The following is a 13,318-nucleotide window of genomic DNA, read 5'->3' as shown; positions in this document are numbered from 1 at the left end:
TCTGGCTTTTAAAATTCTTGGATTTTCTTCACATGGATTTCCATGAAGTATGCATATTTAGGCTGAGAAAGGTGGTGTCTTATTCCTATGGAGTCATTTGTGATAAAATAAACTGAAATTCAGACCATCTTATGAGATATATAAAAATGACCAGAGGCAAAAAGCATTGGGAGCATCTAATAAATGTAATAAGTTATTTTTGTGGCAGCAATGTTATTTTAAATACAAATTCTATTGAGAGTGAATATGAAGATTTATTAGTTAATATTTATAAATCCATTTAAGCTGCTCAGATAAATGGATAATCTAAATAGTATGGTTAGGCAGGCTGAAATGGGTTTGAGCTTGGTGACATAAAATCCTCATTTCTTGGCCTCTTTCCCCAGCATTCTGCAGGGATACACTGGCTCATTTGAAGCTTTGACCTTCAAGGTTTCAAAGGAGGGAGCCGAGATGCACATAAGTAGAAGGTATGTGTCTCTTGAAATTTGTTTCTTTCAAGTTTGATGCTCAAAAGAAAAAAACAAAGTCATTAATTTGACAGTCATGCATAAGAAAAGAGCACTTTCCTCTGTGAAGTAATATATCCTAAGGGTTGAGAATGCAGGCTGCCACTTGCTAGCTGTGTGGTCTTGGGCAGCTCACTTAACCTCTCTGTGCTTCAGTGTCCATCCTTGAATGGCTTGGATATCTGGATGGCAATGTGCCAAGTGGCATATGCCTTTTCTACCAAACACCTTGTTGATTACGAGTGCTTAACATATGCAAAGTAAGTCACGCCTTCTTTATCAGGCAGTATTCTCATCTGCAAGCTGCTGTTAACCACCATGCTTTGCTGCAGTAAGGAGATTTACTGGAAAGCCAGGGGAAGTTCACAGAATAGAAAAGAGGCAGTTTGGAAAAAGGGCAGGAGTCAAGGATGCCACGGAAGCAGCAGCAAGAGCCACACCCCATCACTCCGGGGACTGGTCTGGCCTGGGAGCTCCTCTGCCACCCAGATGCAGCTGACCTCCAAACATTTTCTCCTGTTGCATCTGCTCCCAAGCTTCGGAGTCCTGGAGTCAAGGATATGCGGGTGAGTTTCTGGCATGGCTCTTCCTGCCCTCCTCCCTGCACTGTATCAGGAGTGGGTAAAAGATATCTCTGACCCCCTTGGTTTCCATAACGGGAGGTGGCAATGGAAAGCAGTCACTGGGATCTGTCTTCTTTCCAAGATTACATACAATGGAAAATTCTACCAGTAGGAATATGTGGTGCCTAGAGTGGAGGTGTGTAGATTCTGGGTAGTCAGAAAAATCACAGATCTCTGCTTTACTTGTATAAGACTTCAAATTTTCCTCAGTAACTCTGTGAGCAGTGATATGCTGGTAAGTGTTTAACAACTGGCTCTCTGGCCCTGATTTGTAGCACTTGTACATTTCCACAGGGCAAATACCCCTACTGTGGCCAATTTCACGATACTACATGACATCTGAGCACAGTTGGAAATACACAGTAACATACTACTGTATAACATTTCAGCCATACAGCTACAACAGATGTAAATAATCTCAAGTGCATAGATGATAGTAAAATGTGGTGAGACAATGAGGAAGTGATGATTTTTGAGTATTTATTACCTTTGTTAACATAATTTAATTGTAAGTTTATACGATTTAATTTTTAATCATAGCTGTATTTAGCAAATGGCTTGCAAAATTTTTGAGAAAAACTTTGAGCCAGTTCCAGCATACTACTGCCCATGAGGTGGATCAATAATGTTATTGAGAGAGAGATTGAAAGATCTGAGAGATTCCTTACACAGTAGGATGTTTGGTGGAGAGACCTAGGACCTGGGAATTTTGCACAGCAGTCTGTAACACTGAGGACTCTCAGTAAAAGAATAATAAAAGTGCCTGGCATTTACTTAGGAAAACACATTCTTACTCAACATCCCACTCATTTTTGATCCTCACAACAAATCCAAGGAAAAGGTAAGCAAGGTGTGTTACAGGTGAGGGGACGGAGAGTCAGAGAGCTGAAGTGACCACTGACACGTGGAGCTGAGACTAGAATTGGGTCCTTGAGACTTCCAGTTCACAGCTTTTTCCATACCATCCTGCTTCTTTGAACCCCCTGCCATCACTGGGAGAGCCATTTATTATAAGCAGCCCATTAAATAATCTGGGATGTGTATGTCAGGCCTTATTCCCCAAATTCATTCCAGGGGCCTCTCCTGTATCTTCACAAATAAAGAATGAAATAAAGTTGGAGGCTTATAGAGTGGGCAATGATAACCCATTGCATTAGCAGCTTTGATAGCCAGACCCCAAGATGGCCACCAATGATCCTTAGCCCCTGGTGTTCATGTCCTTGGACCCCTACATCGAAGAGGGCTGGCCTTGTGACCAATAGGATACTGCAGGAGTGATGGTATATGACTTCTGAAGCCAGCCATAAATGGCACTGCAGCTTCTGCCTTGTTCTCTTGGATCACTGGGGGAAGTGCTCTCAGCTCTTGTGCTCTGGGGGAAGTCGGCAGAAGGTTGTGCAGACACCCAAGCAGCCCAGTGGAGAAGCCCACATTGGAAGGAACTGAGGCCTCCCACCAACAACCAGCACTACTTGCCAGCCATGTAAGTGAGCCACCTTGGAAGTGGATTCTCCAGCTCCAGACAAGCTTTCAGATGACAGCCACCTTGGCTAACATCTGACTGAACCTCATAAGAAACCCCAAGTCAAAATCACCCACCTAAGTGCTCCCAAAGTATTGACCCACAGAAACTGAGAGATGACCAATGTTTATGTTGTTTTAAGCCACTTAGTTTCTGGGTAATTTGTTACACAGCAAGAATTCAACTGGATTTCTTTCAGAGCTGCACCATATGGGCTGTGGGTGATCTTAATCCACTACAGAGAGGTGTTAGGGGCTTAAGCGAGGACTTTAAGTAAATTGTTGTGTTGTTTTTGTTTTCCACCAAAGAAATTGAATAAGTCAACATTGGAGGGCTTTGTACAATATAACTTGAAATGCATTTTCTCTTTAATGCTTTTCTAAATAAATCTAATGCTTTTCTAACATTTTTTTACATATTGTTATCCACAAAAATGTGCACTCTACACTGAGTGCATCTGCAACTCTGAAGAGCAAGGCAGCTTGACCTGGCATTGACTCAGGCGCCCTTAAGTCATCCCACAGCCCTTAGACCCCACCTTCACTGTCCCCTTTGATACTTTTGGGTCTCTGGGCCATGGCATCGCCTGCCCTTTGGGAAAGCCTGAACAAGGGAAAATAATGAAACAAATTAATTTGGAAGGGAGGGGGCTAGAGACCCCACTGGATGTTGCGGGTGGAGACCTTAAGATCATTAGCAAAACACCAGCCCTAACACCCTCTGGGAGGCTGAGCCTGGAAAAATCAGCTCGCGTTCCCAAGAGCTCAGGAGAGGATCTCAGCGTAGACAGGCTGTCGTGCCTACCGGGAGGGTGGGAGCCGGGATTACCCCAGCTCCTTGGCGCGTTTCCTCCGAGCTGGAGGAGGCCGAGGGTGGACCCCGGAGCCGTTGCCCAAGGCGAGGCGCCCGAGCGCCGGCGCGGGGAGACCGGAGGTGGGACGCGGCAGGCTGCGCCTTGCAGGCCAGAGGCAACGGGTGCGGAGCGCGCACGGCCCCTGAGCGCCGGCGCCTTCAGCATGGAGTGGGAGCTCAACTTTCTGCTCTACCTGGCGCTCTTCTTCTTTCTGCTCTTCTTACTTTTCCTGCTGCTCTTCGTAGTCATCAAGCAGCTGAAGAACTCCGTGGCCAGCACTGCCGGGGCGCTCCAGCCCGGGCGCCTCTCGCTGCACCGGGAGCCTTGGGGCTTCTCCCACGACCAAGGGGTGTGACCGGCGCCGCGCGGACACTGGCAGGAGGGCATGGAGCTGTGCGGGCACCGGGCTGGGTCTCGGCCTCGATTCTCTGGCCGCCCGGGTTCGAGGGCCAGGCTCGGCTGCCTCGCTGGCAGGTCCGTTTGGGCGTGGGAGGGGTTGGCAAAGGGGCGACTTTCTCCGCTCCTCCGGGAGGCTCGGGGCTCGCGGCGCGCGGGGATGTCAGGGACGGCGGGTGTCTGGGGTCTGGGCTGGTGCTGTGCTCTTAGGGAGGGACCCTAAGCTTTTCCGGGGCGGGGAAAGATGCAGAAAAGAGAGAAGTTTAGCTTTTGGAGCCAGAATGGCTTTGAGCACCTGCAAGCTCTTCTTCCAGTCCAACTGCAATTTATCTTGTACCCAAGGGGTACAGCACTAAATTATTAGGATAATTCAGTCCAGCCACTTGCAAACAAAATCGAATGTCATCCTAACCTTTGCGACAGGAGGCAGGAAGAAACAGGGCGCGCTCGAAGTATTCCAAACACTGCTTTAAGTATCTTTGTGCTTTGGAGATGCTAAATGGGATTCAACTGGCGGTGCCAAGGAGCGAGGACTCAGTGGCCCGTTTTTTTATGGGGAATCTCCTCTTCCTCTCGATCCCTACTCCTATTCTAGACGCCAGCCCCGTAGGTGCCTGCGGATTGCTGCGGCGGTAGGTTTAGAGTCTGAAACAGCAGGATGGTGAGCGTTAGAGTGGGAGCCATTGGGAGAGTTCTTGGAGCTGCCATGGAGGGCTGGAGAAAAGAGACAGTTGAAGCGTTGTAGGGCAACGGGAAAAGGACAGGAAGAATGTAGGCTGTCCTACGTGATCAGAACCTTTTCGGGAAGATTGACGGGCAGGAGTAAACTGCTCACCAGTGTGCCCTAAGTACGCTCTGGGCAATGTTAGTCTGGGAAATAACTTTATCTTCCAGATGCTTTTTCCTCGGTTTATGCCGTCTCAAGTTCTGGAGCCGAGCTGCTGCTCTGGGCTGGGGTGTGGAGGACCGCGGATGCAGTTACAGCCGGGTAACCGGGCTGGAAACACCAGAGACGGACGTTTTCTGCGATGGTAAGCAGGGACCACCCTTGGTTTCACTTTGTCCCTGGGTAAACTTTTGAAGACCCAGGCCCTTTAAAAAGTGAGAGCTTAGGATGGAGGAAATGGGTGCAATGAAATAAAGGGCTCTCTCCCACTCAGAACCAGTGAGCTTCTACTGGAACCAAGGAGCCAAACTGATTCCTAACCTAGTACAGTGTCTAGGTAGAGGATCATAAAAATTAGAATGGGATGTGAGAAGTGATTGCAATTTTAATAAATATGCTCTTTTGGAAAACAGTGCAGGGGTTCTTGAAGTTGAAATATGTAATGCAGATACAATTTGTCTTCAATAAAGGAAGATGTGGGTTCAGTCATGTTTAGGATAAGATAAGCTGTCCCTGTTGTGACTGTAACACGGAAAACATTTATTAATTTTAGGCACAGAGACAGACCATGTAGAAAGGCTAAAAACAGTGAAACACTAAGTGTTGCCTAAGTCGATAATATGAAAATGAAGTGGAAGACAATTATTTTAATAATTCAAGAGAAGGAAAAATAGTCTCACTTATGTGAATATTTATGGGGGAAGTTTTGGCCTGACACATTCAGATAATTTCCTGCTTTCCTATTTCACTTTAGTAGAATAGAACTGTTGTTAATGAAGTGAGTGGTTTATTTTAAATATAATGTCATAAGCAAACTCAAATACATATGTGTATATACATATGTACACGCATATATGTGTGTATATACACACATATATGTATATATACACATATATATATATACACACATATATACACATACACACACCTCTCTCTATTGAAGGTATAATAAGACTCGATTTGAATTCCCAGTTTGAATCTCAGAATCAACTGCAGTGATTCTAAATTGTACTTTGCACAGTAGTTCTCTAACTGGTTGACACCTGTGCAGTGACATGTAGTTATACAGTTGTATGGTTAATATGGACTTTGAAGATGGGTGTGGGAGTAATTAATAAGAAATAATAGGGGCTTCCCTGGCGGCGCAGTGGTTGAGCGTCTGCCTGCCGATGCAGGGGACACGGGTTCGAGCCCTGGTCTGGGAGGATCCCACATGCCTCGGAGCAACTGGGCCCGTGAGCCACAACTGCTGAGCCTGCGCATCTGGAGCCTGTGCTCCGCAACGAGAGGCCGCGACAGTGAGAGGCCCGTGCACTGCGATGAAGAGTGGCCCCCGCTCGCCGCAACTGGAGAAAGCCCTCGCACAGAAACGAAGACCCAACACAACCAAAAATAAATAAATAAATTTATTAAAAAAGAAAAAAAGCAATAATAGTTTACAAGGATGGAAAACAATCCCTTCATACTTTATAAATAACCAGAATGCAAATTGTTTTAACCACCTGCTTGTCTTGATTTTATAATCCTTTATTCTTCGTAGCAGTGCCACTGGTGTCCAGAGGTTTAAATCACCCCTGACTCTTCTAGACAGGAGACTATAGAGAACCCAGGGTGAGTAGTTTGCTGCCATCCCAGTATTAAGCCAATCTCTTTGCTGGTTCTACTGACTCAGTTTCCTACGAAAAGAGTGGTTGCCTTTCTCTCTTGTGGCCAGTTCCATTTTATAACCTCCTCAGAATCTAATTCATTAACTACTAAGTTCCCATTTATCCAGGCAAAAATGAATATTTATTCCTATTACCCAATCTCTGCCTGGAACTTGGCCCTAAAATCTAGGAATTAAGAATTCTCACATTTGCTCTCAGAACTTGCTGCTGTTGATCTCCTGCTTTGCGCTTGCTTTGTTAGAGGTCTTGCTTTTGAAACTTTGACATCTCTACATGAGCTGCCCTGTTCCATTCATTTATTCAATCATCATTTTTAAGAACGCAACATAGATTGATCTCTCACATTAGAACTACTTTTGAACTCAAATTTTGTGCTACCTGTATACATTTTTAATCTAGCGCTCTGACGCCCACAGTGGCCTAGGTGCCAGGCTTGTACATATCGGCTGCTCCATCCACTGACCACACCCTGGTCCTGACAACCACTCCACCAAGTCTGTTTTTGAAGACAGTGTACATATGAGCTAGGCATTAAAACACTTTGAAAAGTCAGGAACATTTAAAATAACTGCTCGTTATATAAGTGTAACTTGATTATAGAAAATTGCTATATTTTATTTTCAATATGAGGTTTTTAGTGACTCTTCAGCAATGTTAGAAACTGAGTTGAATTTCTTACATTATAAGGAAATGGGCCATAATTCGATTGTTATATAATATTAGTATTCTGTTTCAACTGTTCTTATTTCATTGTTGTTTCTAAATTTCAGCTGTTTAAAAAGACTTGAAATCTTATTAGGATAATCTCGATTGTTTCACGGATTTCCAAACTTGTAAGTGCAATGAATCTGCAGTTCTATTTGGAAAGATAACCATTTTAAGTTGAATGAGAATGACATCACAATCATACCTGTGACATCTAAAATGTCTAATAAAGTAGATTCCTATGTCTGAACTTCAATTTTAAGGCACAGCTGTGGATGCAGGACTGATGCCATCTGGTGTGATTGCACAGAATAAGAGAGAAAATCTACCCAGGGTGTGCCGTGCACTGGCTTTTCTGGGAATGGACACGGTGCCAGGATTTGTTTTTGGTTCACTTGCAGGGGTGGGAACTTGGAACTAGGTGAGTAAAAAATATGCAATATTCTATTTTTAGCTTGACATTTCATGTTTCCAATTTTGTCTATAGTTTCAAAATAAGTGCAATAGAGTTAAAAATTTTTAATGGCCAAAATTCTAAACATTGTAAATGGTTAAACCATTTAGGATAGTGGGAAATGATTATTTTTTCTAATTCATACCTACTAATATAGAGACTTTTAGAATACTAATGTAGTACATAGAAAGTACTTGCAGAATACTGTACTCTGTTTTTATTTTTATAGCTACTCTGAGGTACTTGTGCTTATTTAAGCTAGATCCACAATTTAAACTCTGGGACCATTAGGAAATCACTGTCAGCTGTCTGTGTCACATAAAGGGAAAATTAAACATTGAGTTGTAGATCTTTGATGTTGATTTTTTGTTTGTTTGAATCAGTGAAATCAATTCTCAATTCTCCATTTTTTACTTTGTCTACACAAAATAAAGTTATAGATGAAATAATGATCTGAATAATTATCTGAGTAGTTAGCATTTTAACATATAAGAATTTGAGTAAGCAGAAGGGCAGACCTATGTTTAGAGAGCACTGAGAACATAATAGACATTCAGAAAAAAACTTCCTGATGGATTAAGCCAAAACCCCTCTTATTTGCCTTAATAGCAGCTATTTTACACAGTAATCCTGATTATTTCCTCCACCCACCTTTGGTCTGTTTAGGCATTCGTGGGTTCAAGATATACTTTTGTTTTATTAATATGATTCTATGAAGTTTCTTGAACTTGAATATGTACAGATTCTTCAGGCAAGATATTTTTTACTTTCAGATAAAAATTTTCTTATTGGGAATCAAGGTGGATTGCTATCTTGAAATTACTGGACTGAACAGCGGCTTAAACAAAGTAGGGGTTTCGTTTTGTTCTCGTGTAACGAGGAGGTTGGGGGTCAGCTAGTACTGGTGTTGGTTCAGCAGCTCACAGGTGTCGGGGTCAAGGTGGCCCCTGAGGTTCCCATGGCTTTTCCCTTAGGTTCCAAGGTGGTTGTTACAGCTCCCCTCAAGAAGATGGAGGAAACCCAAAGGGAAAACAGAGCACGCCAGTTTGAGTCCGCTTCCGTTTAAAGAGCTTTCGGCAGCCCAGCAACTTTTGCTTACATCTCATTGGCCAGACTGTGTCATTGGCTCCTGCTATGTCTAAGGTTGGCTGAGAAAGGTAGTTCTTGTTGCTGGACATATAACTGCCTTCAACAAAAATCTGAGTTCTCTTGATAAGGAAGAAGATAATGGTGGATCTTGGGTGAACAACTTGTAGTCTGTGCCCTGGATACAAAATACAGTAGTAAAGAAGCATAATGCTTGAAACATGTCAAAACTGTAGCTCCTTCACAACTGGCAACACTCCAAGCAACGCTGCTGCGCTCTGAGAGAGTGAGTAGAGTGAAGACATGTTAGGTTTTCTCATGAAACACTTACCAGGACTGCCCTTCTCTCTCAACCAACATCCTTGCCCCCATCAGGCTTTTCTAGAGGAAGATGCTGGGAACCTGCACACTGTCTTGGAGGACATAATCTCTTCATGGAGGTTTGAAATGGGATGAGGAATGTTCTACCTTGCTACTTCCACATCTGCTTCATTTCTCTCTTCTCTGATTTTCCTGACAAATTTTTGGTGGAATCTAGTTGTGTATTTGATCCCCATAAAAAGATCATTCCTTTCATGCACAGGGGAGGGTAATCTATGTGAAGGAAGGCTACTTTACTCCCTTCTGTGACTCCACCACCAATCTAGGAATATCCTGGAAGAATTGCTTCTCAGAACTGCTTCCATAAGCAGCCTACATCCTGGCTCAGCAAAGGGAGAAGAAACACTTCCCACATCCAGGGCTGTCCAAAAGAACTTTCTGTGATGACAGAAATGTTCTATATCTGAACTGTCTTATATGGTAGCCACTAGCCGCATGGGGTTAGCGAACACTTGAAATGTGGCTGCTGTGACTGAGGAGGTAAATTTTAATTTTATCTACTTTTAAATAATTTAAATGTAAATAGCCACATGTGGCCAGTGTCTATTGTGCTGTACAGCATAGTACACACCTTTCTCTTTCCTGTGTTTTAGAACTTGCTGGGTGTGTGTATGGGGAGGGGGGTGGTTAGAGTCACCATGTAAGTCACATGCTTGGTGTTCCATGGTCTTCACTGTTCCACCTTGCCATTGAACTTGTCTCCCAGAGGAAAAGGAAACATGGTATTTTGGAACTAAATTCAAGATGTTAACTTGACATTTACACATTGAACGTATGTATAAGTGGAATGGTCTCCTGGGAATAGATCCTGTGATTGATTTTAGTAATAATTGGTGATGGGAAAGGGGTAGTGCCGGTCATTTAACATTCCTAGTGAACATTATGTGTTCCTAGTCAAAGTCAGCAGAGATTATTTTATTCTGTTGTGTAATTCATTCTGTTACTTTATTTTTTTAATATTGTGGCTGCTAAATGATACTTCATGTCTGTTTTTCAAAATACTTTGTGGTTTATACTTCTAAAAGGCTGTGAAATAAAAAAATAATTATATGTAACTCAGCTTGGTGTGTGTGTGAATTATTACTTTTTGAAGAGTTAATTAGGATGAGGTAAATGGAAGGAAGGAAATACTTATTTTTGTATCAGATTTTCTTTATAATGGGCATGTTTATATGCCAATTAATGTTATTTTTAAAAAATATTAAATGATTCTTTCACTGTATACAGAGTTTGGGTAAAATATGAGGGTGGCAATGGCATTGAGTAATTTTTTCAAGTGTCTGGGTGTTTTTCTATGCGGAGCATCACTTGACTTTCGTCTCAGTGTCCTGTTTTGGGTTGTTTGTCTTTTATTAATGAGTTGTACGGATTCTTAAAAATATCCTAGACACTACTCCTTTATCCCAATATATGCTTTGCAGTAATTTTCTTCTACTTTCTGGATAGCCTGTTCATTTTCTTAACAATTTCTTTAAGAGAGGGATTTTTAAATTTTGAAGATAAATTTATCCACTGTTTTCTTTTATTGCTTTCCATGTCCTCTTCCTGTCTTCTAGGTCACAAAAATATACTCCTGTGCTTTCTTCTAGACTAGAAGCTTTATAGTTCTAACTTTTACTATGTCTTTTATCAATTTCAAATTAATTTTTGTATATGCTATGAGGTAAGGATTGGGTTCTCCCCACGCCCCATATGTATGAACAGTTTTCCCCCCATTTATTGAGAAGACTTTCCTGTCCCCATTGGATTGCTTTGGCATCTCAGTCAAAAATCAAATGACTATTGATTTGACTATGTGGGACTATTTCTGGACTCTGTATTCCATTCCATAAGGTCATCCTTATGCTACTACCTCAGTGTCTTGATCACTGTGTTTCCACAATAAGTCTTGGTATTCACCACAAAATGTTACAATCTGAACTTTTTAAAAATAAACTTCTACTAAATATTTAGTCTACACACGAAAAGTAATTTCAGTTGAAAATGGTTAAATTCAGTAAGAAAACCCCACTATGATACCAGGCTTCCTTTATTCTTGCTTGTAGCCCCACCTGTAATCTGAATCAAGATCTAGAGTTGAACTTGGTTAAAAGGATCCTTATGAGTAGAAAATATCCTTTTTTTCTGTTTTTATAGTTGCGAACAAACTGTATTTTTTAAAGGGACTTTTTACTAGAAAGCTAAAGTGATACAAAACAAACCAAAAAGCATAGAAGCTCATGAGTTGTTAGGGTCCCAGCTTCTTTACCAACCTAAGTCTAGCCACAGATTGGACTGCCTGACTCAAGTATCAGGACATCCATTTTGATGTTTTCCACTCATCTCCACAGTGGCTGACATTTGAGTGGTTGGATACCAGATCATGCTTTTTAGAAATTTAGCTGAGGTAGTTTGATTGGCACCAAATCATGTCTCATGCCCCATTTTATTTGCATGCAGTTTTTCAGACACACTACTTCTTGTCCTTTACACATCTCAACTGGGGACTCATTGTGAAGTCCCAGCCCATTATAGGAAAAGCAAATGGTCGCATCCATCTCCTACTACTATAATCTCACCCCACTCCTCGGAGCTAACAGTTCTTAACAGTTTGCCATCTATCTTTTGAAATAATATTCTGTGTACTTTCATGCTCTTACAATGTGACTTTGACATTGAGAGATAGGGTCTGTGTCCCTTCCCCTGGAATCTGGGCAGACTTGTGACAGTAGAAATTGGCGGAAGTGACACTGACTTATGAAGCTCGGTCAGGAGAGGCAATGCAGTTTCTCCATCGTTTGATGGAATATCTACTTTTGGAGCCCTGAGTCACCATGTAATATTGCACTATCCTGAGGCCATCATCACTTTCTGAAGAAGCTCAGGCAAAGGGAGAGGCCCCTTGTAGGGGCTGTAGTTGAGCGTCACCACAGATGAATAAATCAGTGAATGACTGTTGAGTCCTCGCAGCTCCTTCCAGACTTCCTGGAGCAGAGACCAGGCAGTCTCGCTGTGCCCTGTCTGATTCCTGGTGGTGGTTTTAATTCACTAAGTTTGGGAGAGTTTATTATCGCAATAGTAACTGGAGAATATGTCTTAGAAAATTTTAATAAAAATAGAATCATCTTTATTTTAAATTGCTGTTAGAATTCTCAGCAATTTAACAAGTATATGCTATTGATGGACATGAAATTCATTGCCAATTTTTCTACAGATTGTATTTATACAGGTATGATTGCTGGGTTAATTGGTTTAGAAATCTCAAGAGTTGGTAGATACTGACAATCTCAATCCTAAATGACTGTGTCAGTATCGATCCATCCGCTTTCCTATACTACTTGACATTATGGGTCTTTTAAAAATTTGCCATTATAGTGAACAAAAAACAATAGAACCTTATTGGTTTGATCTGAACCAAAGAGGACTTTGTTCCTCTTGTTTCATGTTTATTGGCCATTTTAATTTCCTCATCTCTAAGTACCTATTCATATTTTTTACCTATTTTTCTAACAGGTTGTTTGTCTTTTTATAAGTAATTTATATATACTAGAGATATATAATGACTACATATATAATGAATATATACATAACATAATACATATATAGTGACTATATATATATATAAAATCATTAAACGTGTGCATATATACATACAATCAGTAATCATTCATCAGCTGGAAGTTGAAACTTTTTTCTCCTAGTCAGTTGTCTGTGTGTTAACTTTGTTTTTAGTTTGTCATACTGATGTTTAAAACTATATATACACATTGTTTAATTGCCATAACTATTTGTGGTAGCACAGTCATCTCCCTCATTTTATCTTCATTTTTCAAAATTTTCTTGGCTATTCTTGTGTGTGTGTGTGTGTGTGTGCATGTGTGTGTGTGTATTTCACATAAGAAGTTAAGAATCAGGGACTTCTCTGGTGGTCCAGTGGTTAAGACTCTGTGTTCACAATGCAGAGGGCCCGGGTTCGATCCCTGGTCAGGGAACTAGATCCCTCATGCCGCAACTAAGAGCCTGCATGCCGTAACTAAAAAAGGTCCCTCATGCCGCAACGAAGATCTTGCAGGCTTAAATATTTAAAAAAAAAAAAAAAGTTAAGAATTTGTTAATTTCCATTAAGTAAAACTCCTTTGGATTCTGGTTGGGATTGCATTGAATTTATACATTAATGTTGGAGAAGAATTGACATCTTTTAGTCCTTTAATGATGGCTTAGATTGTTCACCTCATATGGGCAATCTTGGATATTCCT

General features: G+C 41.5%; 1 protein-coding gene and 1 non-coding gene across 3 annotated transcripts; both read left to right on the top strand.

Annotated features, from left to right (window-relative positions):
• The first annotated feature begins 551 nt into the window (after window positions 1-551).
• Window positions 552-10,102, top strand: SMIM43 (small integral membrane protein 43). Of its 2 annotated transcripts, none has more exons than XR_009008350.1 (5): window positions 552-1,075; window positions 4,798-4,934; window positions 6,330-7,582; window positions 8,389-8,463; window positions 8,590-10,102. XR_009008350.1 is itself a non-coding variant. In XM_057546683.1 (5 exons), the coding sequence occupies exon 1, from the start codon at window positions 3,275-3,277 to the stop codon at window positions 3,860-3,862; it is 588 nt and encodes a 195-aa protein (XP_057402666.1). In that variant the 5' UTR covers window positions 1,648-3,274; the 3' UTR covers window positions 3,863-3,981; window positions 4,798-4,934; window positions 6,330-7,582; window positions 8,389-8,463; window positions 8,590-10,102. The 2 variants fall into 2 exon arrangements, 1 of the variants encoding a protein (XP_057402666.1); XM_057546683.1 differs by lacking the exon at window positions 552-1,075 and adding an exon at window positions 1,648-3,981.
• A 2,878-nt stretch (window positions 10,103-12,980) lies between these two features.
• Window positions 12,981-13,053, top strand: TRNAV-CAC (transfer RNA valine (anticodon CAC)). Its single transcript has one exon. It is a non-coding gene; the product is annotated as a tRNA-Val (tRNA).
• Window positions 13,054-13,318: the final 265 nt, after the last annotated feature.

This window comes from Balaenoptera acutorostrata, chromosome 5, assembly GCF_949987535.1.
Source record: "Balaenoptera acutorostrata chromosome 5, mBalAcu1.1, whole genome shotgun sequence".
Taxonomy (NCBI): domain Eukaryota; kingdom Metazoa; phylum Chordata; class Mammalia; order Artiodactyla; family Balaenopteridae; genus Balaenoptera; species Balaenoptera acutorostrata.
Note: the sequence above shows the minus strand (reverse complement) of the source record. Positions and strands in the feature narration are given on the sequence as shown.